This window comes from Trichomycterus rosablanca, chromosome 10 (genome assembly GCF_030014385.1).
Source record: "Trichomycterus rosablanca isolate fTriRos1 chromosome 10, fTriRos1.hap1, whole genome shotgun sequence".
In the NCBI taxonomy this organism is placed as follows: domain Eukaryota; kingdom Metazoa; phylum Chordata; class Actinopteri; order Siluriformes; family Trichomycteridae; genus Trichomycterus; species Trichomycterus rosablanca.
The window spans coordinates 5,179,650-5,206,651 of NC_085997.1; the positions used below are offsets into that span (position 1 = coordinate 5,179,650).

The window sequence follows — 27,002 nt, forward strand, 5'->3', positions numbered from 1 at the left end:
TTATTATTATTGTTGTTATTATTATTATCATTATTATTATTAGCATCATCATCATCATTATTATAATTATTGTTATTATTATTATTATTATTGTTATCATCATTATTATTATCGTTATTATTATTGTTATTATTATTGTTGTTGTTATTATTTTCATTATCATTATTATTATTGTTATTATTATTATTATTATTATTATTAATTATTCATTATTATTATTACTATTATCATTATCATTATTAATTATTATTATTATCATCATCATTATTGTTATTATTGTTATTATTATTATTTTTATTATTATTAATATTACTGTTACTATTATAACCAAGGAAGGCAGCATGAAATTAAAAATGTAATTATTGTACCTTAATTCACTCACTGGTTTTGCATGCGCCTAATGCTACCAGTACGTGTGTAAGTTAAATGTAAATAATATCTCCTAAGCACTGACAGAGGACTGAATAATCTAAGCGCTTGATGAATTAGCTCTTCACTCATGTAGCTACCAGGCTAGATAAAGTCACTCTGTGTGGATCTGCCGAGTAAGATAAGAAAAATCCCTTATTTCTCCCTCTCAGGCTCCAGGGCTTGTGTTTTCTAGCACCTGATCAAAAAACCTGTGTATTTGTTTTTGTGTCCAAACAAGAAAAACACAGAGCTGCTTTTCAGATCACTTCAGTGGAGGAAAACACGTTTAATCGAGTGCCAACAAGCTCCATCAAAGTGATAAAAAGGGGTACATTGGTGCCATACTATTTTATTTATGCATTTTCATCCTAATTCTCCCAGTTTTGGTGTAGCCAATTAGTCTTACACTGCTGGGGACCCCGATCGCGTCTGAGGAGGGTATATTTGCCTGACATACCACCCCTCTTATCCGCCGATACTTCGATGGATTCGCACATAAGGCCGGTCTCGCACATGGAGAGTCACTCACTGATCTCCACATTCCTCCCCTTCTGTACAGGCGTCTCAGGGAACTAACCAGGGTCTTTACACACCCATTTTTAGGGCCAGACTTGTCCCACCCAGTGGACTTGTGGCCAATTTGGTCTGCTGTCGGCACTGCCAATCGTGCCTGCAAGGGGGCGCCAAGTCGACCGGTAGCTGAGCTGAGATGGTGCCATACTTTGACGTTATATCATATTTCACTCACTCACTCACTTTATTAACCGCTTATCCAATTAGGGTCGCAGGGGGGTGCTGGAGCCTATCCCAGTTTTTCAATGGGCGCAAGGCACACAGTAACACCCAGGATAGGGCACCAGTATATCGCAGGGAACACCCACCTATTACAAATAATACAAATATTAGATGCATACGGCCACTCACAAACAAACACATCAGCTGGCATGCCTTGCCAAGCAGCACACGAATCCCATTTACCAAGTTGACCTCGATACGAATTTGCCTCCACCCCTTTACCCCTCCACCCCCACCTCCTGATTTATTTGACGCTAGTAGAGCTTACGCTGGCAGCTCGGAGAGGACGAGGCGAGCAATATCAAGCTTTTAACAAATCCAGCTCGCCTCGACGGACGTCGTTAAAATGACAAGCGCCGCTTCTTCCTAAAGAATGCTTGACTCTGAAAAGTAGTCCGGTTTGACCCGAGTGTGTCATGGCCGAGCGCTGAAAATCTGCTTCCCCGCCTGCAGCGTCAACAGTCTCATCAAGAATTTACAGCCTGCTCTTGATGTGAACCCTCACACACACACACAAACAGGGCAGTCTGCCCAAAGACAGCTAAACTTTTAACGATATTTTGCAAGTCGTTCGTCCTATTCATGGATCCGGTGACATTGGGTCTGTCTGAAAACCTGGTGAGCTGCCTTGCTGCCTACTGCCTACCTAGGCAGCTGCCTAACAAGAGGATTCTAATAAGACATTGAACTTATACACAGATTATTTAGACGCACTACTTTCAGACCATTCTAATCAATGGGCTGAGACGACACAACCCGCTTAAAATTAAGGCACCTCAGTAGGCAGCATTTTAAGGCATCTAAGGATTTAGACGCTTCTTTTCTGGAGCGTGTAGGATGATGTGAAATGTGTCTATGTAGAGGGCTCACTAGGTTTTCACTCATAACAAGTGGACATTTATAAATGACAGCATTTTTGGGTGATAGAAAGAATGCACCCATGCGAGAGTTGCAACTCGCTAACCATGAGAACAAAAGGAAACGAAGGCCCTGCATTTTCCAAGAAATGTCTAGGACACCCACAAGACTTCTGGGATAATATTCCATAGACAGATGTTGTGACACTGTGTTTCTTTTTTGGAAGAAATGGGTCCTGCGACATCTGGCGTCAAGCTAACACTGCATTCCGAAACGAAAACATCATGGCTGACTTGTCATCATCAGAAAATCCTGAAGGACAACGTCATCAGTTCATGACCTAAAGCTCGAGGGTTATGCAGTTGGGTTATGGAGCAGGTCAATGATCCAAAGGACCCAACCAATTCCACCTCTGAATTGCTAAAAGAGTGACCAATCAAAATCCAGACTTGAATCCTATTGGGATGCTGTAGCAGGAACTTAAACTGGCAGTTTATGCTCAAAAACCTTCAAATGAAGCCAAACTGAAGCAATTCTGAAAAGTAGAGTGGGCCAAAATTCCTTCAAAGCAGTGTAAGACTCAGTGTACTGGGGGGGGGCAATTACTTGATCACATGGGTGATTTAGGTTTCAAAGACCCTTAGTTGGATAAAGCGCCACCCCTATATATATATATATATATATATATATATACAGTGTATCACAAAAGTAAGTACACCCCTCACATTTCTGCAGATATTTAAGTATATCTTTTCATGGGACAACACTGACAAAATGACACTTTGACACAATGAAAAGTAGTCTGTGTGCAGCTTATATAACAGTGTAAATTTATTCTTCCCTCAAAATAACTCAATATACAGCCATTAATGTCTAAACCACCGGCAACAAAAGTGAGTACACCCCTTAGTGAAAGTTCCTGAAGTGTCAATATTTTGTGTGGCCACCATTATTTCCCAGAACTGCCTTAACTCTCCTGGGCATGGAGTTTACCAGAGCTTCACAGGTTGCCACTGGAATGCTTTTCCACTCCTCCATGACGACATCACGGAGCTGGCGGATATTCGAGACTTTGCGCTCCTCCACCTTCCGCTTGAGGATGCCCCAAAGATGTTCTATTGGGTTTAGGTCTGGAGACATGCTTGGCCAGTCCATCACCTTTACCCTCAGCCTCTTCAATAAAGCAGTGGTCGTCTTAGAGGTGTGTTTGGGGTCATTATCATGCTGGAACACTGCCCTGCGACCCAGTTTCCGGAGGGAGGGGATCATGCTCTGCTTCAGTATTTCACAGTACATATTGGAGTTCATGTGTCCCTCAATGAAATGTAACTCCCCAACACCTGCTGCACTCATGCAGCCCCAGACCATGGCATTCCCACCACCATGCTTGACTGTAGGCATGACACACTTATCTTTGTACTTCTCACCTGATTGCCGCCACACATGCTTGAGACCATCTGAACCAAACAAATTAATCTTGGTCTCATCAGACCATAGGACATGGTTCCAGTAATCCATGTCCTTTGTTGACATGTCTTCAGCAAACTGTTTGCGGGCTTTCTTGTGTAGAGACTTCAGAAGAGGCTTCCTTCTGGGGTGACAGCCATGCAGACCAATTTGATGTAGTGTGCGGCGTATGGTCTGAGCACTGACAGGCTGACCCCCCACCTTTTCAATCTCTGCAGCAATGCTGACAGCACTCCTGCGCCTATCTTTCAAAGACAGCAGTTGGATGTGACGCTGAGCACGTGCACTCAGCTTCTTTGGACGACCGACTCGAGGTCTGTTCTGAGTGGACCCTGCTCTTTTAAAACGCTGGATGATCTTGGCCACTGTGCTGCAGCTCAGTTTCAGGGTGTTGGCAATCTTCTTGTAGCTTTGGCCATCTTCATGTAGCGCAACAATTCGTCTTTTAGGATCCTCAGAGAGTTCTTTGCCATGAGGTGCCATGTTGGAACTTTCAGTGACCAGTATGAGAGAGTGTGAGAGCTGTACTACTAAATTGAACACACCTGCTCCCTATGCACACCTGAGACCTAGTAACACTAACAAATCACATGACATTTTGGAGGGAAAATGACAAGCAGTGCTCAATTTGGACATTTAGGGGTGTAGTCTCTTAGGGGTGTACTCACTTTTGTTGCCGGTGGTTTAGACATTAATGGCTGTATATTGAGTTATTTTGAGGGAAGAATAAATTTACACTGTTATATAAGCTGCACACAGACTACTTTTCATTGTGTCAAAGTGTCATTTTGTCAGTGTTGTCCCATGAAAAGATATACTTAAATATCTGCAGAAATGTGAGGGGTGTACTCACTTTTGTGATACACTGTATATACTGTATATACAGTGTATCACAAAAGTGAGTACACCCCTCACATTTCTGCAGATATTTAAGTATATCTTTTCATGGGACAACACTGACAAAATGACACTTTGACACAATGAAAAGTAGTCTGTGTGCAGCTTATATAACAGTGTAAATTTATTCTTCCCTCAAAATAACTCAATATACAGCCATTAATGTCTAAACCACCGGCAACAAAAGTGAGTACACCCCTTAGTGAAAGTTCCTGAAGTGTCAATATTTTGTGTGGCCACCATTATTTCCCAGAACTGCCTTAACTCTCCTGGGCATGGAGTTTACCAGAGCTTCACAGGTTGCCACTGGAATGCTTTTCCACTCCTCCATGACGACATCACGGAGCTGGCGGATATTCGAGACTTTGCGCTCCTCCACCTTCCGCTTGAGGATGCCCCAAAGATGTTCTATTGGGTTTAGGTCTGGAGACATGCTTGGCCAGTCCATCACCTCTTCAATAAAGCAGTGGTCGTCTTAGAGGTGTGTTTGGGGTCATTATCATGCTGGAACACTGCCCTGCGACCCAGTTTCCGGAGGGAGGGGATCATGCTCTGCTTCAGTATTTCACAGTACATATTGGAGTTCATGTGTCCCTCAATGAAATGTAACTCCCCAACACCTGCTGCACTCATGCAGCCCCAGACCATGGCATTCCCACCACCATGCTTGACTGTAGGCATGACACACTTATCTTTGTACTCCTCACCTGATTGCCGCCACACATGCTTGAGACCATCTGAACCAAACAAATTAATCTTGGTCTCATCAGACCATAGGACATGGTTCCAGTAATCCATGTCCTTTGTTGACATGTCTTCAGCAAACTGTTTGCGGGCTTTCTTGTGTAGAGACTTCAGAAGAGGCTTCCTTCTGGGGTGACAGCCATGCAGACCAATTTGATGTAGTGTGCGGCGTATGGTCTGAGCACTGACAGGCTGACCCCCCACCTTTTCAATCTCTGCAGCAATGCTGACAGCACTCCTGCGCCTATCTTTCAAAGACAGCAGTTGGATGTGACGCTGAGCACGTGCACTCAGCTTCTTTGGACGACCAACGCGAGGTCTGTTCTGAGTGGACCCTGCTCTTTTAAAACGCTGGATGATCTTGGCCACTGTGCTGCAGCTCAGTTTCAGGGTGTTGGCAATCTTCTTGTAGCCTTGGCCATCTTCATGTAGCACAACAATTCGTCTTTTAAGATCCTCAGAGAGTTCTTTGCCATGAGGTGGCATGTTGGAACTTTCAGTGACCAGTATGAGAGAGTGTGAGAGCTGTACTACTAAATTGAACACACCTGCTCCCTATGCACACCTGAGACCTAGTAACACTAACGAGTCACATGACATTTTGGAGGGAAAATGACAAGCAGTGCTCAATTTGGACATTTAGGGGTGTAGTCTCTTAGGGGTGTACTCACTTTTGTTGCTGGTGGTTTAGACATTAATGGCTGTATATTGAGTTATTTTGAGGGAAGAATAAATTTACACTGTTATATAAGCTGCACACAGACTACTTTTCATTGTGTCAAAGTGTCATTTTGTCAGTGTTGTCCCATGAAAAGATATACTTAAATATCTGCAGAAATGTGAGGGGTGTACTCACTTTTGTGATACACTGTATATATATATATACATATACACTGTAGTCCATCTGTTTCTCTGCATTTTTTTTAAGCCCCCTTTCACCCTGTTAAAGTGTAGTTACCACTACAGAGCAGGTATTATTTAGGTGGTGGATGATTCTCAGCACTGCACTGACACTGACATGGTGGTGGTGTGCTAGTATGTGTTGTGCTGGTATGAGTGGATCAGACACAGCAGCGCTGCTGGAGTTTTTAAGCACCTCACTGTCACTTCTGGACTGAGAATAGTCCACCAACCAAAAACTTCCAGCCAACAGCGCCCCGTGGGCAGCATCCTGTGACCACTGATGAAGGTCTAGAAGATGACCGACTAAAACAGCAGCAATAGATGAGCGATTGTCTCTGACTTTACATCTACAAGGTGGACCAGCTAGGTAGGAGTGTCTAATAGAGTGGACAGTGAGTGGACACGGTATTTAAAAACTCCATCAGCACTGCTGTGTCTTATCCACTCATACCAGCACAACACACACTAACACACCACCACCATGTCAGTGTCAGTGCAGTGCTGAGAATGATCCACCACCCAAATAATACCTGCTCTGTAGTGGTCCTGTGAGGGTCCTGACCATTGAAGAACAGAATGAAAGGGGGCTAACAAAGCATGCAGAGAAACAGATGGTAAGTGGAGCTGATAAAATGGACAGTGAGTGTAGAAACAAGGAGGTGCTACTAGTGTAATATTATTGTAAAAAATGTAGTAATGTATGTTTAAATAACTTCCTTTGCTTCATTACATGTAGAAAAAGCTGTGACAGGAGACAGAAGCACATCTGATCACAGACTACTGGACTGTCTGTTTGAAATGCCGAAGAAAGCTCACGCTCGCCCGGACTGCAGACCCACTGGGAAATCAAGGCTGGAGAACAAGACAGCCTCGTTGGTAAGAACTTCGATTCAAGTCATTAGGATCTGACGTTCTGAAATGCCTGAGCTCAAGACAAGCTAAAGTAAACGGGAATTTGTTGCCAAAGCCTGATCGGGTTCTGTATTTCTGCAATATTAAGTTCGGATTCTAAGACCTAATTATATTTTGATTGATTTATTCATTCAGTCACTGTCTGTTTTATCAGCGCTTTGTCCTATTCAGGGTCGTAGTGGGTACGATTTTGATTGTCATTCCAAAACTGGTTTTATTGGGTTTTGGGTCATTGTCTTGCCTTCCTGGAACACTCAATGACGTACATGATACAAAATGTTAAGGTCTTGGTTATTCTATTTTGTTATTCCATGATGGCAACAAACCATAGTAGTATCACCATTGTGCTTGACAGTACACCGATTAGGCATAAAATTAAAACCACCTCCTTGTTTCTACACTCGCTGTCCATGTTATCAGCTCCACTTACCATATAGAAGCACTTTGTAGCCCTCTTGCACCCTGTTCCTCAATGGTCAGGACCTATTATTTAGGTGGTGGATGATTCTCAGCACTGCAGTGACACTGACATGGTGGTGGTGTGTTAGTGTGTGTTGTGCTGGTATGAGGGGATCAGACACAGCAGCGCTGCTGGAGTTTGTAAATACCTTGTCCACTCACTGTCCACTCTATTAGACACTCCTACCTAGTTGGTCCACCTTGTAGATGTAAAGTCAGAGACGATGGCTCATCTATTGCTGCTGTTTGAGGTGCTCATCTTCTAGACCTTCATCGGAGGTCACAGGACGCTGCCCACGGGGCGCCGTTGGCTGGATATTTTAGGTTGGTGGACTGTTCTCAGTCCAGCAGTGACAGTGAGGTGTTTAAAAACTCCAGCAGCGCTGCTGTGTCTTATCCACTCATACCAGCACAACACTGTAGTGGTCCTGTGGGGGTCCTGACCATTGAAGAACAGCATGAAAGGGGGCTAACAAAGCATGCAGAGAAACAGATGGACTACAGTCAGTAATTGTAGAACTACAAAGTGCTTATATATGGTAAGTGGAGCTGATAAAATGATCAGTGAGTGTAGAAACAAGGAGGTGGTCATAATGTTATGCCTGATCGGTGTAGATACAGTGTTGTTGGGTTATAAAGGAGGATGGAGGTCCCTGCTGAGTCTGGTTGGCTTGCTCAACAGGCGTTTTTAGTCTGTTGGTCCTGAACAAATATACATATGCCCAAAGTGTCCCCACAATGTCCACACAGAAAGGACCCAGACCTCTCCATTTGGGAATCGAACCCAGGACCTTCTTGCTGTAAGGTGACGGTGCTACCCACCTATCCACTGTACTGCCCCACCCAGTATACTGAAGTAAACATCAATGAATAAACATATTCTACTCACTAGCTTTGTGTGAGGTTATGATCCCATAGTGTTCCTATCAGCTGTTTATAGGCCACTAATGTTTTACAATTTAGGAACCCCAAACCACCGTCCCTCCGTTCCTGATAGATCCAGTGTTCAGTTCATGTCTACGGAATTAATGCAACCCCTAAACTCATGTAGATTTGTTTCTAAAGGTGATAATTCTGGCATGACATAAATCGAGAGTAATTTAGGCCTTGTCAGCTTAAGTCTTCAGAAGATGGTAGTTCCATCTCTGCTCCAATCATATTCGGCTGTCAGGAGGTGAAAAAACAGGGGTACCAGCAGAGATCCATCAAACCTACTTTAAAAACAACACCAAACAAAACAAAATGTGTCAAAAAGTAAACTTCACTTCAAATGAACTGCTGCATAATTTATATTTGGGCCGAGTAGTAATGTGGAGTATCTGTGAAGCATGATGAAGGTAGCATCATGATTTAAGTATACTGCAATCATCAAGGAAACGATCAATTTAAAAGAGGGTCAAAAAATGTATATATCTTATGCCCAGGTGGCCCAGCGGGATATTCTCTCAGAGTTCAAATCTCATCTCTGCTACCGGTAGGCTGGGCGCCCTCTAGCAGGCACAATTGGCACTGCCTACAGCAGACGAAATTGGCTACTAGTGTGGGGGTGGGAAAAGTCCGGAATAAAAGAGGGAACATGGGCTGCGTCCGAAATCACATGCTTAAGCAGTACGTACTAAATTCGAGGCAGTACGCTCTTTCAGTATGCGACCTTGTACATACTACGTCCGCCAACTTACCAATGTCACGTGATGCTTCAAACGCCTTTGCAGCTCCAGTTGAATTATGGGATGGATTATCGGACCGCGGGTGTGCTGTGTTTGCATGCTCAAAAATGCCGCTGAGGTGGCGCAGCGGTAAAAAAACACACGCTGCAACCAGAGCTGGATCTCAAATACATGGTATCGAATCCAGCTCTGCCTTACCGGCTTGAGGCTGAGTGGCAATATGAATAACGATTGGCCTGTTGTTCAGTTGGGGGGCGGGACAAAAAGCCGGATATGGGTCTCTCTCTGTCAGAATGGTGCAATTACGACCTCTGCTGGCTGATTAGAGGCGCCTACACAGAGATGAGGAAGGAGTGCTCTTAGAGTTCGTCTCTCCGAGTGCAACGCTAGGTGGCACAACACTCATCAATGTGTGGGTCATATGTCGGAGGGGATGTGGATTAGCTTTGATCTTCTCGGTCAGGGCAGGGTTCGGCATAGGCAGAGAGGAAGCACGATGCAAATTGGGAGAAAAGGGGGAGAAAATCCAAAAAAATAAAAAAAGACCGCCCATGCAGTAGGTCATCTGGGTACTTTTCGCATACTAATTAATGAATACGTATTTGTACATACTAAGCGCTCTCGCATACTGCTTTCGCGTACTGTTCAGTATGGAAGTATGCAAATTTGGACGCAGCTAGGGTCTTCGAAGCTGTGTAAGGACCCTTGTGAGTAGCCGAAGGTGCCTGTATAGGAGTGAAGGAACGTGGAGATCAGTGCGTGACTCTCCATGCGCAAGACTGGCCTCACTCGCAAATCCACCAAAGTATGGGCAAAAAAGAAGAGGTCGGTGGACTGCGTCCTCCTCGGACGTGATGGGGGTCCCAATTCAAAAAAGGGCTTAGGATGTTAGGATGCTGTGGCATGATCTAAAGACGGCTGTCCATGAAGCCGATTCAACTATTTGCACATCTTAAGCAGAGTAAGTTGCTGCTAGGACATTTTTTTCAACAATTAGTGCAGAATTCGAGGTAACTGCACAGGTTTTACCGCAATCTTTGCTCGCAACCGAATTAAGCTTAGTATCTTCAGGCATTTCAGATACATTTCAGCATCGCTAGCGCATGAAAGCGATCGAATACAGAGCTTTCTTAGCTTTGGCTGAAGATGATTGATTTTGTTGAGATGGCCCATATGCGAGATGTGCCTATGAGCTGATTACCCTGAGGCATGCATATGCTGCCTGGATGATTGACTGTCTGAAGCATGGCACAAATGAAACAGCTCATCTATGAAAAACAAATATGTGCTTTTTTTTGATGGGTTTCACTGATTATGCAAGTAACTGGGAAATACGAGGGACGCAGTACGTACTGTATATGAGCGTCGTGCCTGGGTAAAGTTGGCAAATTGCAAAGTCTGCGCTGATATCTGAAGAAATACTATTTCTGAGTGAATGGAGGATGGCACCAGTAACAATGTCTTTTTTTACACCAATTTTTGTTTACTTGCTAATTTCACCAGGTCTTCCTATTAAATGACAGTCACTAAGCCAGGACTGTGAGAGCTAGCACAAGCTGCTGCTATGCAATAAGGCAAAAAAAAATTCATATATGAATACATAATACACAGTCCTAAATGAATGTATTAATGTATAATCTTTGAATATATAACAGAAGTATTTACAGAAGAATACACTAACTGAAAAGGATATACAGTGTATCACAAAAGTGAGTACACCCCTCACATTTCTGCAGATATTTAAGTATATCTTTTCATGGGACAACACTGACAAAATGACACTTTGACACAATGAAAAGTAGTCTGTGTGCAGCTTATATAACAGTGTAAATTTATTCTTCCCTCAAAATAACTCAATATACAGCCATTAATGTCTAAACCACCGGCAACAAAAGTGAGTACACCCCTAAGAGACTACACCCCTAAATGTCCAAATTGAGCACTGCTTGTCATTTTCCCTCCAAAATGTCATGTGATTTGTTAGTGTTACTAGGTCTCAGGTGTGCATAGGGAGCAGGTGTGTTCAATTTAGTAGTACAGCTCTCACACTCTCTCATACTGGTCACTGAAAGTTCCAACATGGCACCTCATGGCAAAGAACTCTCTGAGGATCTTAAAAGACGAATTGTTGCGCTACATGAAGATGGCCAAGGATACAAGAAGATTGCCAACACCCTGAAACTGAGCTGCAGCACAGTGGCCAAGATCATCCAGCGTTTTAAAAGAGCAGGGTCCACTCAGAACAGACCTCGCGTTGGTCGTCCAAAGAAGCTGAGTGCACGTGCTCAGCGTCACATCCAACTGCTGTCTTTGAAAGATAGGCGCAGGAGTGCTGTCAGCATTGCTGCAGAGATTGAAAAGGTGGGGGGTCAGCCTGTCAGTGCTCAGACCATACACCGCACACTACATCAAATTGGTCTGCATGGCTGTCACCCCAGAAGGAAGCCTCTTCTGAAGTCTCTACACAAGAAAGCCCGCAAACAGTTTGCTGAAGACATGTCAACAAAGGACATGGATTACTGGAAACATGTCCTATGGTCTGATGAGACCAAGATTAATTTGTTTGGTTCAGATGGTCTCAAGCATGTGTGGCGGCAATCAGGTGAGGAGTACAAAGATAAGTGTGTCATGCCTACAGTCAAGCATGGTGGTGGGAATGCCATGGTCTGGGGCTGCATGAGTGCAGCAGGTGTTGGGGAGTTACATTTCATTGAGGGACACATGAACTCCAATATGTACTGTGAAATACTGAAGCAGAGCATGATCCCCTCCCTCCGGAAACTGGGTAAGGGCAATGTTCCAGCATGATAATGACCCCAAACACACCTCTAAGACGACCACTGCTTTATTGAAGAGGCTGAGGGTAAAGGTGATGGACTGGCCAAGCATGTCTCCAGACCTAAACCCAATAGAACATCTTTGGGGCATCCTCAAGCGGAAGGTGGAGGAGCGCAAAGTCTCGAATATCCGCCAGCTCCGTGATGTCGTCATGGAGGAGTGGAAAAGCATTCCAGTGGCAACCTGTGAAGCTCTGGTAAACTCCATGCCCAGGAGAGTTAAGGCAGTTCTGGGAAATAATGGTGGCCACACAAAATATTGACACTTCAGGAACTTTCACTAAGGGGTGTACTCACTTTTGTTGCTGGTGGTTTAGACATTAATGGCTGTATATTGAGTTATTTTGAGGGAAGAATAAATTTACACTGTTATATAAGCTGCACACAGACTACTTTTTATTGTGTCAAAGTGTCATTTTGTCAGTGTTGTCCCATGAAAAGATATACTTAAATATCTGCAGAAATGTGAGGGGTGTACTCACTTTTGTGATACACTGTATATACAATTGTTTAATACTCTATATCTAAAGTATATTTGACAAAAAAAAATAAATAAGAATGAACACAGTTTTTTGATCCACACCACATTTCCAAAAAATAAGTATCTGTGATTTATTTAAATTCTCGAATGATTGTTTAACCAGCAGAAGTCTGTTTTCACTGACCAGCTTATAAAGTTGTATTTTGTAAATACTGTTTAAACAAATTTTGAATTTAATGCCTCAAACAGAGCCATTTTCCCTAAATCTTTTCACAATATTATGTACGGTAGATGGCAAAAGACCCGAATTATTGGCAAAAATATGTACGTTTTGAACTGACGTTCAACCCATCTTTGGTAAAGCTTTGTTTTTTACCCAATCATCACACCTCACCTGATACAATTTTAACTGCTCACCGTAGAATGTTTTACACAAGTGTAACTTAAATTTTCTGTATTCCATATTCAGCCCCTTGTCCCATTGTTTGAGTGTGTTGCAAGCATCAACTTCAATATTTATTTATTCATTTACAAAATACGATCAAGCTGGTGAGTCAATGACTGGCTCGTCCGTCAGGGTTGGATGCCGGAGGGGATTCCTCATTACTGATCCAATTACGACCTCTGCTGGCTGATCGATGGCGCCTACATTAGAGACGAGGGATAACGGAGATCGGTGTGTTACTCTGTGCTAAACTGAGCCTCATATGAACTCATCTCATGTAGGTGAAAAGGTGCAGTTGGCTGCTGCACCTGTCGGAGGGGGGCGTGTGTTAGTCACGGCTCTTCGTAGTCAGGAGTGGAGGTCAGTATTAATGCAATCGGGTAATTGGACATGACTAGATTGGGAGGACAATTGGGAGGAAAAATGTACAAGAAAATGGGGTTTATGAAAATCTGCATTTGGCAATCAGGGGTGAGGGTGACTGATTTATGCAAAGCTGTCATTGATTTCATATAAAATCCCATATTTAAACGATTAGTTCTTAAAATACACAATAGACATTATTAATCAGGGTAAAGCCGCTGTTCCAATACAAATCAAGTCCCTGCTATGCAATAATATTAATAGCATTTATCATTGCAGCATGAATTCAGCTACATACAGTGGTATACTGACCACACATACAGATCCAGTGGATGGATGGACTTTCCTCCACATAACGTTCTACAATACTTAATTTACAGACGGGTTGGACATCAATCTTTTGCTGTCTGGTGTGTATTGAAAGTTCGCCTCGATTAGCCACTTAGTCCATTTAGCTAGAAAGAAAAACATCCCCTGGACGTTCTCCAGAGTGTCAGAGCCAGAATATGCAGTCGGCTGACATCTTTCTATTCCAAGGGCGTAATCATTTTAGACAATTTATTATATTATAGCTATTAGTTTCGTCCACTATGGCCAACAGTTCATCATAGTCTACATGTAATGTATCTGCCCATTCTTTACACATCCTTTACACCATTTTTAGCCATACCATTACTCTTTTTGTAAACACTTATTGTGTTGTTGTCTTCTTGTTGTTAGTACATTGGGTTCCACATGCAGTAATATGGGTCGTGAAGACCTGGGTTTAATTGTTGCCCCTGGTGTGTGGCAAGGTTCAGATATTTTCCTCAACTTGGATTGGCTGCTCTAACTCGAACCTAGATGTGAGTGGGTGTTGCTCTCAGATGAACTGGTGCCCCTGTTTTAGACCTTATGTTTCCTGGTGTATCTGAGCCCAATGTGACCCTGACCAGGATAATAAATACATTGTTACATGTTTATTGGTTGAATCATTTGACAGCAGGGCCACACTCACAACATACAATATTCAAATATGCTCAAATTGTCCGTCTCAATTTACTAATATGAAGCTTTGTGTAGTGTTAGGATCCATCAGTGTTCCCAGCAATGCTTAGAATGGCAAGACCAATGAATTTGGTCTTCTTAGTGTTCGATTCATGGCTACGTTAGGGTGTCCATATGTCCAGTTTTAGGGCGAACGATTTCTATTTCTAGACTTGTATTTCATTGGTTAAAAGCCACCAGTTTGATTAATACACAGATCAACCATAACATTAAAACCACCTCCTTGTTTCTACACTCACTGTTAATTTTATCAGCTCCACTTACTATATAGAAGCACTTTGTAGTTCTCCAATTACTGACTGTAGTACATCTGTTTCTTGTATGCATGCTTTGTTTGCCCTCTTTCATGCTGTTCTTTAATGGTCAGGACTCTCACAGGACCACTACAGAGCAGATATTATTTGGGTGGCGGATCATTCTCAGCACTGTAGTGACACTGACATGGTGGTGGTGTGTTAGTGTGTGTTGTGCTGGTATGAGTGGAACACCTCACTGTCACTGCTGGACTGAGAATAGTCCACCAACCAAAAATATCCAGCCAACAGCGCCCCGTGGGCAGCGTCCTGTGACCACTGATGAAGGTCTACAAGATGACATTCTCAAACAGTAGCAATAGATGAGCGATCGTCTCTGACTTTACATCTACAAGGTGGACCAGCTAGGTAGGACTGTCTAATAGAGTGGACAGTGAGTGGACACGGTATTTAAAAACTCCAGCAGCGCTGCTGTGTCTGATCCACTCATACCAGCACAACACACACTAACACACCACCACCATGTCAGTGTCACTGCAGTGCTGAGAATGATCCACCACCCAAACAATACCTGCTCTGTAGTGGTCCTTACCATTGAAGAACAGGGTGAAAGCAGGCTAAAGAAGTATGTAGAGAAACAGATGGACTACCGTCAGTAATTGTAGAACTATAAAGTGCTTCTATATGGTAAGTGGAGCTGATAAAATGGACATGTTAAAATATAACATTATAATATAAATAGCACGCCGTTAAGCCATTTCGAAATAAAATAAAAAAACAGTATTTTTTGTAAGATGTTTTGTACTATGGTAAAATTGAACCATGTGTGGTACTGTGAGGTTTTGGATAGTTTAATGCTGCCACCTGCTGCTCACAATGACCGAAATCCTGGTTGATTTATGCTGCTATGGCTAAATGTTTACTTGCTAAGTAAATATTAACATTTAGTCATTTGGTAAACGTCCTTATCCAGACACACTTATTAAACTTTGACTTATTATACTCCTAGAACTATTATATAACATAGAATACTAAAATAGACTTGAAAAAAACTTAAAAGAAAGTAAAGAAAAAATAATAATAACAATCGTAGCAGAAACTAGCAAACTAGCTTCATTTCTAATCACAATAAAATGAATGGCATCTTTTTTTCACACATATTTTCTCTTTTTTTACTCGGTTATTACTGTAAAACAAAAACACACATCGAAATAAACCTTTTAATCGAGTAGTAATGCATATTTAAAGTCATTTAATGCTCTAAAAGAGTTTACGTTGCCATAAAGTATTTCATTATGAAATAATATACAGTGAAACAGATTTCCGTCACAAATGAATTGATTAATTGATATAAAACGCATTCACAAACATTTGGGTCACATTTGTTTAAGTACTAGGCTACTAATCTTAAATTTTAAATAGTAAGTGTGTGTTATAATAGCTAGTTTTTTAATATTTACTTAAAATGTTTACATGTAGGGCCGCTCAGGTGGCGCAGCGTTAAAAACATGCTGGAACCAGAGCTGGGATCTTGAATACATCGTATCGAATCTCAACTCTGCCTGCCGGCTGGGCTGAGCAGCCACGTAAACAATTATTGGCCTGTTGTTCAGATAGGGGTGGGATATTAAATGACCTCTGCTGGCTGATTGTTGGCGAGACGGGAAAAGAGTGCTGTCAGGGTGCGTCTCTTCGTATACAGTGCTGATCCGCATTGCACTCGTCAAAATGTAGACGACGAAATGCATACGGCTGCTGCCCACGTGTCGGAGGGGGTGTGGGTTAGCTTCGTTCTCCTCAATCAGAGTGGGGATCGGCATTGGTGGAGAGGAAGCATGACGCAATCGGGCAATTGGACGCGCTAAAAAGGGGAGAAAAATATATTTATAAAAAAAAATTACATTTAAAGCACAGACACACAGTCATGATTAAACAGGAATGAGCGTTCCTGCTGTTACCAAGGTTTTTCTTTACTAAAACTCATTCTAACCGTGAAAAACAACAAGCTGCCTGGTTCTGTGATCTTGTTTGGTATGCTGCATTGTAATGAGGCAAAATCTTAGGATTGCGCCTTGTTGAAAGTCAATGAGCTCATTAGTATTACTCCACTACTGTTTGACTGGAGATAATACGGCTTTATGCTTATTTTATGCGCATGTTACAGTTGATGTGGCAAAAGAAAGATAAACTTACTAATGAAATACGCTTTTCACATAGAGAACTTTAGGTCATGCATTATATCTGCATTGCTATACGAGTGATGGTTCTTGATATGGTTTCTTTCACCGAGTGACAGGGGCTGACAAATTGTGCATAACAACAGTAGCTGCATTCAGTAGCTGTATACATTCATAAAGGAACAAAGAAACACCAGTCACGATAATTTCAAGGAGCATTTTTAACCCTTAGAACTGATTTAACTGTTTTCAGAAAGCTGTCATGCAGGTCCTGAACGATTTGAGGTACGATGTTGATCCTTTTTTCAAAAAGAAAACTTTTCTACTTCACTGTCTGACCTCCAAAACTTCTTATATAGAGCTTAACTTACTGCTGTTGTTCATCAAACCACTAATTTTAATTTTAATCTTTAATTGAAGCATAGTGTTCCTTCTTTTTTATTTTTTTTTATTCAAAAACAATCAAGAATAAACCATCAACCATAGGGTGCACCTGGTCCTGTAGACCCACACTGACCTTTCCAAAGCATTTATGAATTGCTGCCTTGCCATGAATTCTAGCTTGCATTTAGCAAGGTATCTGATGTTCTAAAATGCTGGTGCACATTATTTGGCCTCACTTGAACTCTATTAGTTGCTTTAAAATGTCATATATTAAGCACCATAATGGCAGGGCTGTTTAAAAGCTAGCAATGATAGAAAAATAAGGCTGATAGACCTCACGTGCAAAACTGTTTGTCATATTTAATGTGGTGTTTTGTGTTATTTTATCCACCTTCTGTGGAAAGTGTGACCACATAGTACAGTACATTAAACAATCTTTATCACTTTTAATTTTCTTCTATTTAAATGACTTTCCCAACCAGATAATTTTTATTATTTTCTTAGTGAAGACCAGTGTTGCCACTCCTTGGGATTTTTTCCCAAGCTCTTGGAATTTGGGGGATTGACTTGGGATTTGGGGATATTTTGCATTTAAGCAATTAAAAGCTATGTGCAATTTTATGGTCTACAGTCATAAATAAGGAATGACGAAGCGTACTACTTCTAAATAATAACCTTTGGTTGTCGCTGGCCATTTCACCGGCTACTGTATGTTTTACTTCTATACTTACTTACATTTTCTTGGACGCAAGAACATGACGTCACGTCTGTCGTCATCCCTGCATTTTACTTCTGTTTTTTTCGGTAATTGCAGCAGCAAAGTCAGAAACAATTAATGTTGTTACCAGACTTTTGGGGTCCAATAGTGACAGCGAATCAGATTAGACAGGACACTGTCTGGATTTGAAAGACATTAATGATTTTTTAATAATGCAATTTGTAAATATTAATACTGATGATGATCCTGCTTTTTCTTAGTCAGTTAACTTGGGATTTTTGTCTTTGTGAATAATTGTGAAAATACGCTATATAAACCTTCACAATTATGTCGTTTTCGGTTACTTGGGATTTTTAGTACACTCTTTTTTTTTCTCACACTTTAGCGCCACCAACCAGCCAGCAAGAGGGCGCAACTGCACTAGTTTTTGAGAGAGAGTATCCCTCTGGCTTTAAGTCCCGCCCCCTATTTGAACAGGCCAATCGTTGTTCATGTAGCCGGCAAGGCAGAGCCGAGATTCGATACCATGTATCCGTGATCTCAGCTCTGGTGAACAGCGAGTGTTTTACCGCTGCGCCACCTGAGCGGCGATCTTGGGAATTCTAAAAATGGAGAGTGGCAACACTAGTAGAGAGCAAAAATGAATAATAATGTAAAATGTAGAGGTTCATAAGTAAAATGTTCATAATATTATATTATTTTATTTATATTATTTGCTCTCCAGAATGTCACTTCATACTTATAATTAAGGTTTTTCTTTACTGAAACTCAACTCTTGACTTTTGACTGAGAAAAACAACCAGAGCTAACTTTGCTGGACTTGTAAACTTTATGGACAGAAGAACCCACTTTCGGAACCAAACTGGTTCGTATCTAGAGGACTAACTGTATAGTATTTTGCCTCATGTTGGTAAAAAGAACAACTTGGAGGCTTAACGTGCTAATCTGTCTCCCTGAGGTATTGGAGACAGAAACTCAGATGTGTTGTACCTGCTCATGATCAGGGCGTGGCTCTGTTGGATCTGAACGTCACGTGGTGGGTAGGGTTACTCCACAGGTAAGTGCTGTTTACAAGTCAGAGAGGGCTAAGGAGGAGGAAAGGTGCTAATACATCGGATGCCCCTTGTACGCCATGGCGCCCAGGTGCATCGGGGGCTGTGTGCAGTTATTCGTCCTCGGTGTGGTTTTTGACGTGATCGGATTAACCGTGCTGCTGGTCGGCGCTTTAGCCAACCTGCGCCTGGACGGACGGTTTTTCGGAGACTTTTTGATCTACACGGGCTCCGTCGTGGTGTTTCTCAGCTTGTTCTGGTGGGTACTGTGGTACATGGGTAATGTGAGGCTCGTCAGCGATGAACTGGAGAAGAACAAGGTGAATAACTTGGCTAAGTGGGCCCGCAAAATCTCAACCGTTGCCAATCCCTTGAAGGAGGAGAGATGGATGGAGTCGGTTCGCGTTCTCACGCACACCCAGAGATCGTGGGCGAACCCGGGCGTGCATGGCTACGATAACGCGGCTTTCGAAGGAAGTCCTGATTTGTCAGCAGTGGGTAAGAAATCGGTGGAAATTGATCTTCTGAAGAACTCAGTAAAACCGGTCTGAAGATAAGCCTGGTATGTGGTAGGAACTTTTGCCAATATTATGGCACTAACCGGTCTTGTTCTGTAGGTTTTACTCAATCAGATGGTATCAGATGTCTGGTTTTAAGCCCAGCATTTATCACCATGACCTGTTTATGCCCTTTTTATACCATTCAGCACTACGCATCAAGCCTTTGCCCTCTCTGTAGGTTTAGAAATAGGGTGAAGTCAGTTAATTTTGGACACTGGTCAGTCGGTCCCCAAGAAAACCACTTAAAATTCTGAAGACCACCTTAAGTGTAACTTTTAGAATTTGTTTATGGATCTCTGCTATATAGCGATAAGAAAATGGGTTGCCAAGTAAAATACTTTAGAAACTTTGGACCTTCAAACACATCAAGAACCCCTGCCTTACTCCAGTGTCAGGTAAATCAGGTTATCAGGTAAAATAGGACAGTCAATAAAGTTAAAAAGGACACCAAGGACACAAATCAGCTTAATTAAAGAACAACAATATTTTGTATTTTTAATCAGTTAAATGTGCTGGCTAGGTGGGTTGCCCTGTAATGGACTGGTGACCTGTCCATGGCTGGCTGTATTTCTAATCCACTACACCGTGATACGACCCCAAATCAGAAAATGTTGGGACAGTATGGAAAATGCAAATAAAATAAAAATGCAGTGTTCCTTACATTTACTTTGACTTTACATTCATTGGAGACAGTTTGAACCCGAGATATTTCATGTTTTGTCTGCTCAACTTCATTTTATTTGTTAATATACATCCATTCCTGCAATTCAGGCCTGCAGCACATTCTGAAAAAGTTGGGGCGGGGGTAATTTAAAGCTAGTAATGGGGTGAAAAAACTAATAATGATTCCAAACATGGTTTGGTACAAAAGCAGCATCCAGGAAAGGCTGAGTCTTTGATAAGCAAAGATGATCAGAGGATCTCCAGTTTGTCAACAAATGCATGAGAATGATGAACCTCAGAGAAAGATTGGAAGGGATTTGCATCCTCTACGGTGCATAATATCATTAAACGATTCAAGGAATCAGGAGGAATTTCAGTGCGTAAAGGCAGAGGGCGCAATCTTAAGCTGAAGAAGAGGGTACGGGTACTGGACTGGCCTGCCTGCAGTCCTGACCTGTCCCCAATAGAGAACGTGTGAAGAATTTTTAAACAGAAAATGTGACGACGACCCCATACTGTTGCACATCTTGAGACATGTTTGGCATGCCTCACCCTAGGGGGACACAGAAGGGAAATCTGGAATGACCAAATCCATCAACAAGTATGCTTTAGGTGGCAAAGCGAAGCCAGAGTACCTGTGGGAAATTTACTAGGACATTTGGAACACATGCAACCCTGGTTCGTAGGACCATGGACCTGTGCAGCACCACCACTACCTCCTGACCCACTTTTCAGTATAATTACAATTCATATTTGAGCATTCTAACCTAATCGAGTGAGGAGTGGCTTTGTTGACATTGTTTTTTATAGTTGAGATATGCTAACTTTTATCTAAAAGCTAACAGACGTTTTTCTATGAATCATTTCTAATGTTTTGTTGATTCTTTCCTTTACAGGTGTGTGAGGTGTGTCGACTTTTGGAAACAATACGCGTCAGAAATGGACTGTTCTAATTCAGGAAGGAATTGCACCCTGTTTGCACATTTTTACTTGTGTTTTTATGAAGAGATTCATTTTTATAACTTAACATCTGTGGTCTTTATAACAACCCCAAATCAGAAAAGGTTGGGACAATTTGGAAAACAGTATTTCATTGCAGACAGTATGAACCCAGGGTATTTTGTATACATTACAAAAAAATATTATATAAATATATATTGTATATTTACAAATGAAATAAAAGTGAACCAGACAAAATACGGAATATCTTGGGTTCAAATGAATGTTAAAGTAAATGTAATTTTTCATATTGTCCCAGCTTTTTCTGATCAGGGGTTGAAGATCCTTTTAGAATATAGTAATATATTAAAAAATATATATTTACTACAGTTGGCTTGTGGGAAAAGAGGTCCAAAGTTGTTCTTTTCTTTTCCAGTCTGGACTGCCAGATGTAAATGTATGTGACTTTTATAAAAACATTTTTTTTTATGAAATAAAATATTTGATTTGAAATATTTAAAAGATTTTTTTCTTTATGCATTGGATCCATATTGTCAGTTGGTGTTGCGTGGTGACAAAAGCCAAAGCTTGAGTTCTGGGGTTTGAATCCAGGGCTTGACTCAAAGATACAGGTGCATATCATGCCAGATACTCCCCCCCCCCCCCCCCCCCCCAAGTGCCAGTCCAAGTCCAGACAAATAGGAGGGAAGGGTCAGGAAGGGTCATCTGACGTAAAAAGTGTCCCAAATAAAATATGAGGACCACTAATGGGAGCACATGAAAGGAAGGATCGACATCGTCGTTGGAGGCTACGGTAAACGTCGTTTGCTTTAAATTTGCTTTACTTTCTCGCTGTCCATGTAGTTCCAAGTTGTTTTCCGTTCATTTTTTAATAGTCACTTAATTTAAAATGACATTGGTGGCATAACAATAATAATAAAAAAACATCGGTTTATAAAAAAATGTTGCAGCGGGAAATTCCTCGGCTCGAAACTCGGCGTTGCCACCGGTCGGCTGGGCATAACTGGCAGTGCCTGCAGGGAGGGGTGACCAGACTGTGTAAGGACCCTGACTGGTGGATAAAGGCACCTGTGCAGAGTGCACGGGTGGAAAAGGGTTCGTCGGAGGCGTGAGCAGCAATATACCTACCTCGGCTGCAAAAAAATCAGAGATCCCCCAGCATCGGAAGATAAATTGACTACGCTAAATTACCGAATTGAAACCTACTTCTAAAAACACCCGAATTCTATAATAAGAGGTGTTTCCCAATACTTTTATCCATATAGTGTATATCTCTGCTACAGGTCATTTAATTTACAATGAATTTAGTAAGACAATAGATTTTAAAAAGCATTACATTGTACATTTAGCATACAAACAATACATCAGGATTTTTAGATCACATGGAAATAATGTGTAAATATTCAGGCTTCCATTGTGTATTTCTGACTCAAGGAAGGACTAATGGTTTAAAAATCACCAGTCGTGACGAGGCGTGTTCGCTTACCAATGACGTTATGGATTACAAAAGCTTGGGACAAAGCTTAATACTGACTCAGAGTTTCCAGGAAAGAAATGCAGTTTCACAGAATCTAGACGACATCCTGTAGACGTGGCATTTAAAATGCAATAAAACAGGTTTTTCTAAGGTATGTCTTGTTACCGGAGATGTGCTCTCTTGATAGATGTTCTGAATAATGTGATCTTGCTGATCGTCGTCATATATATGTATATAAATTCATGCTAGTGGTAGGTACCGTTTAATAAAATCACACAAGGGTAACAAGGTGACAAGGGTATCAGTTACCAAAAGACCCAGCTGGACTATAGGATCAGATTTACTGTAAACACCAGACGTGTCAAACAAGCATCCTGATATCTGATCTCAATCCTCAAAACAATGCAACTCAAAACCCGAAGCGCAGTTATGCAGACATCTCAAGTCTCCCGGAAGTTCCGGGAGTCTATACATACATATATACATAGCGGCTCCCTGATGCCCACAAGTCAGATAAAATCTCCCGGAATCTAGAACGAGCGGCCAAGAGCGACACACACACACACACACACACACACACACACACACACACACACACACACACACACACACACACACACACACACGCACACACGCACACACGCACGTGCACGCAAGCGACACAGACTTTTTTTATCTGATATACAATCTAACGCACTGTGTAGGGAACATAAATCAATTGTCTAATATACTGTCTAGTGCACTATGTAGGGAATATAAATCCGTTATCTGATATACAATTTAGTGCACTATGTAGGGAACATAATTAATTATGTAATACACTATCTAGTGCAGTATGTAGGGAACACAAATCACCAGCTAGTTATACTTTCTAGTGCACTATGTAGTGAACATGAATGCGTTATGTAATACACTATCGAGTGCACTATGTAGTGAACATAAATCCGTGATCTGATATACAATCTAGTGCACTGTGTAGGGAACATAAACCAATTATCTAATTCACTATCTAGTGCACTATGTAGGAAACATAAATTCATATTTAAAATACTAGCTAGTGCACTATGTAGGGAACATAAATCCATTATCTGATATACAATTTAGTGCACTATGTAGGGAACATAAATCCGTTACCTAATACGCTACCTAAAGCATTATGTAAGAAACATAAGTCTATTATCTAGTACACTATCTAGTGCACTAAGTAGGGAACATAAATTATTTTCTAATATACAATCTAGTGCACTATGTAGGGAATATAAATCTATTATCTTTCACACTATCTAGTGCACTATGTAGTACACATTAATGTGTTTGTGACACGAACAGTTAGTTTAGTAGCTCAGTTAGCAGCTCCTGAAAGTTCTGTTATCACCCATATCCTTTGGTGTGTGCGAGAGGTTTTTTAGCTTTTTTTTTTTTTTTTTTTTTTCTCAAGTTGTCTGCAGCAGATCCTTTAATTCCTGTAAGTTGTGAGGTGGGGCCTCCATGGATCAGACTTATATGTCCAGCACGTCCCACAGATGCTCGATTGGATTAAGATCTAGGAAACATTCCTGAAGCATTTTTGCTTTGTAGCAGGGTGCTTTATCCTGCTGAAAGAGGCCACACCCATCAGGGAATACCGTTTCCATAAAAGGGTGTACATGGACGTGTCAAAGTAACACCCACATGGATGGCAGGACCCAAGGTTTCCCAACAGAACATTGCCCCAAGCATCACACTGCCTCCACCGACTCGCCTTCTTCCCATAGTGCATCCTGGTGCCGTGTGTTCCCCAGGTAAGTGACACACACACACCCGGCCATCCACGTGATTTAAAAGCAAACGTGATTCATCAGACCAGGCCGCCTTCTTCCATTGCTCCGTGGTCCAGTACCGATGCTCACGCGCCCATTGTTGGTGCTTTCGGCAGTGGACCCTGACTGGTCTGCGCTTATGCAGCCCCATACGCAACAAACTGTGATGCACCGTGTATTCTGACACCTTTCTATCAGAACCAGCATTAACTCCTTCAGCAATTTGAGCTACAGTTGGCACCCATGACCCTGTCGCCGGTTTACCACTGTTCCTTCCTTGGACCACTTTTGACAGATACTGACCACTGCAGACAGGGAACACCCCACAAGAGCTGCAGTGTAATTGTGTGACAGTTTTAAGGTCATCATACTACTTTTATTAAATGATTGCTGGCCTTTCTTTTAGCTTCATCATGTCTACATGAACATTGCAGATTATTGTACCGATTATACATACAGGGCTCTGTAATCTTTTCTATTTAAGAGCTGTTTAATAATTATGTGTTTGACCTTTAGGTCAGTCATTTATTATTGGCGTCACTGCTCAATGGCCTAACAGTGGCAACCTGGCAGTGGTGGGGCTTGAACCGGCAATAGTCCAGTACCTTAACCACTTAGCTACAACTGCCCTGAAATAGTAATCAGAAGGTTGTTGGTTTAAGCACCACCACCAAGCTGCCACTGTTAGGCCACTGAGCAAGATCCTTAACCCTCAACTGCACAGACTGTATTCAGCCATCATGATAAGTAAGTCACTTTGGGTAAAAGAGTCTGCTCAGTGCCTCATATGTAAAGGAATTCTATTCTTTTTTTGTTTGATTTAATTCAAAGGTGATTAAACTATAATAAAAACTAAATAATACTTTAATAATAATAATTATAATAATACTTAAATACTTTTTTTTCTACGACCGACTTCCAAATTCACAAGGTTGAGTATTTTGCATGTTGTTTGCATGTTTGACCAACAGATGTCACTATTACGCTGCGTTTCCAGCGTTTCGAGTCACTGATTCACTGAATCACTTTTCAAAGTGATTCATTAAAGTGATTCGAAGCTTCGTACATGATTCAGGTGAAAGTTCTCGCCTGTCTGTGATCATTACTCATTACTTTTAAAATAACAACCAATATATCTAATAACTATAAAGTCATAATTCATTTTATCAGGTACAAGACTCACCTACGAGACGAAGATCTACGTCCCAGTCAGCAGTCTGCACTTCAACTCTGTGTCTAACCATACACTAATGAGGCATAACATTATGGCCACCGACAGGTGAAGTGAATAACACTGATTACCTCTTAATCATGGCACCTGTTAGTGGGTGGGATATATTAGGCAGCGTAAGAAGGTGAACGAGTTTGACAAGGGCCAAATTGTGATGGCTAGACGACTGGGTCAGAGCATCTCCAAAACTGTTCCCGGTCTGCAGTGGTCAGTACCTATCAAAAGTCATCCAAGGAAATTTCAGTGGTAAACCGCCGACAGGGTCATGGGCAGCCAAGGCTCATTAATGCACATGGAAAGCGAAAGCTGGCCATGTGGTCAGATCCAACAGACGAGCTACTGTTTTGTAGCTGGTTCTGATAGAAAGGTGTCAAACAATGCGCCAACAAAAGCGCCAACAACGGGCGCGTGAGCGTCGGAACTGGACCACAGAGCAATGGAAGAAGGCGGCCTGGTCTGATGAATCACGTTTTCTTTTACATCACGTGGATGGCCGGGTGGGTGTGCTTCGCTTACCCAGGAACACATGGTACCAGGATGCACTATGGGAACAAGGCGAGCCGGCGGAGGCGGCGTGATGCTTTGGGCGATGTTCTGCTGGGAAACCATCTACCTAAGCATTGTTGCAGACCATGTACACCCTTTCATGGAAACGGTATTCCCTGATGGCTGTGGCCGAGTAGACTGGACGTAAACACACTTCGGGTGCATTTTCCATCATTGGTGAGTAGTATTGTGTATATGAAAATTTTTGTGAATATGAAATTCTTATATGAAATGGTCCGTGGTGCAATAAAGTTTGGGGACCGCTGATCTACACAACAGCCATGTTTCTACACTCACTGTCCATTTTATCAGCTCCACTTACCATATAGAAGCACTTTGTAGTTCTACAATTACTGACTGTAGTCTATCTGTTTCTTTACATACCTTTATAGCCTGCTTTCAACCTGTTCTTCAATGGTCAGGACCACCACAGAGCAGGTATTATTTAAGTGGTGGATCATTCTCAGCACTGACACTGACATGGTGGTGGTGTGTTAGTGTGTGTTGTGCTGGTATGAGTGGATCATACCGTGTCCACTCACTGTCCACTCTATTAAACACTCCTACACCTAGTTGGTCCACCTTGTAGATGTAAAGTCAGAGACGATGGCTTATCTATTGCTGCTGTTTGAGTCGGTCATCTTCTAGAATCTAGACCCCAGGTATGAGTGTCTGATCCACTCATACCAGCACAACACACACTAACACAGTCACTGCAGTGCTGAGAATGATCCACCAGCCAAATAATACCTGCTCTGTGGTGGTCCTGACCATTGAAGAACAGCATGAAAGGGGGTAACAAAGCGTGCAGATTAATAGTAGAACTACAATTTTTAATTGGTGGTTTTAATGTCATGGCTGATCGGTGTAAATAATAATAAACACACGACACATG

General features: G+C 41.9%; 1 protein-coding gene across 1 annotated transcript; it reads left to right on the forward strand.

The window, feature by feature from the left end:
- The first annotated feature begins 18,951 nt into the window (after nucleotides 1-18,951).
- Nucleotides 18,952-19,422, forward strand: LOC134321593 (transmembrane protein 238-like). Its single transcript, XM_063003400.1, has one exon. The coding sequence runs from the start codon at nucleotides 18,952-18,954 to the stop codon at nucleotides 19,420-19,422; it is 471 nt and encodes a 156-aa protein (XP_062859470.1).
- The last annotated feature ends 7,580 nt before the right edge of the window (nucleotides 19,423-27,002 follow it).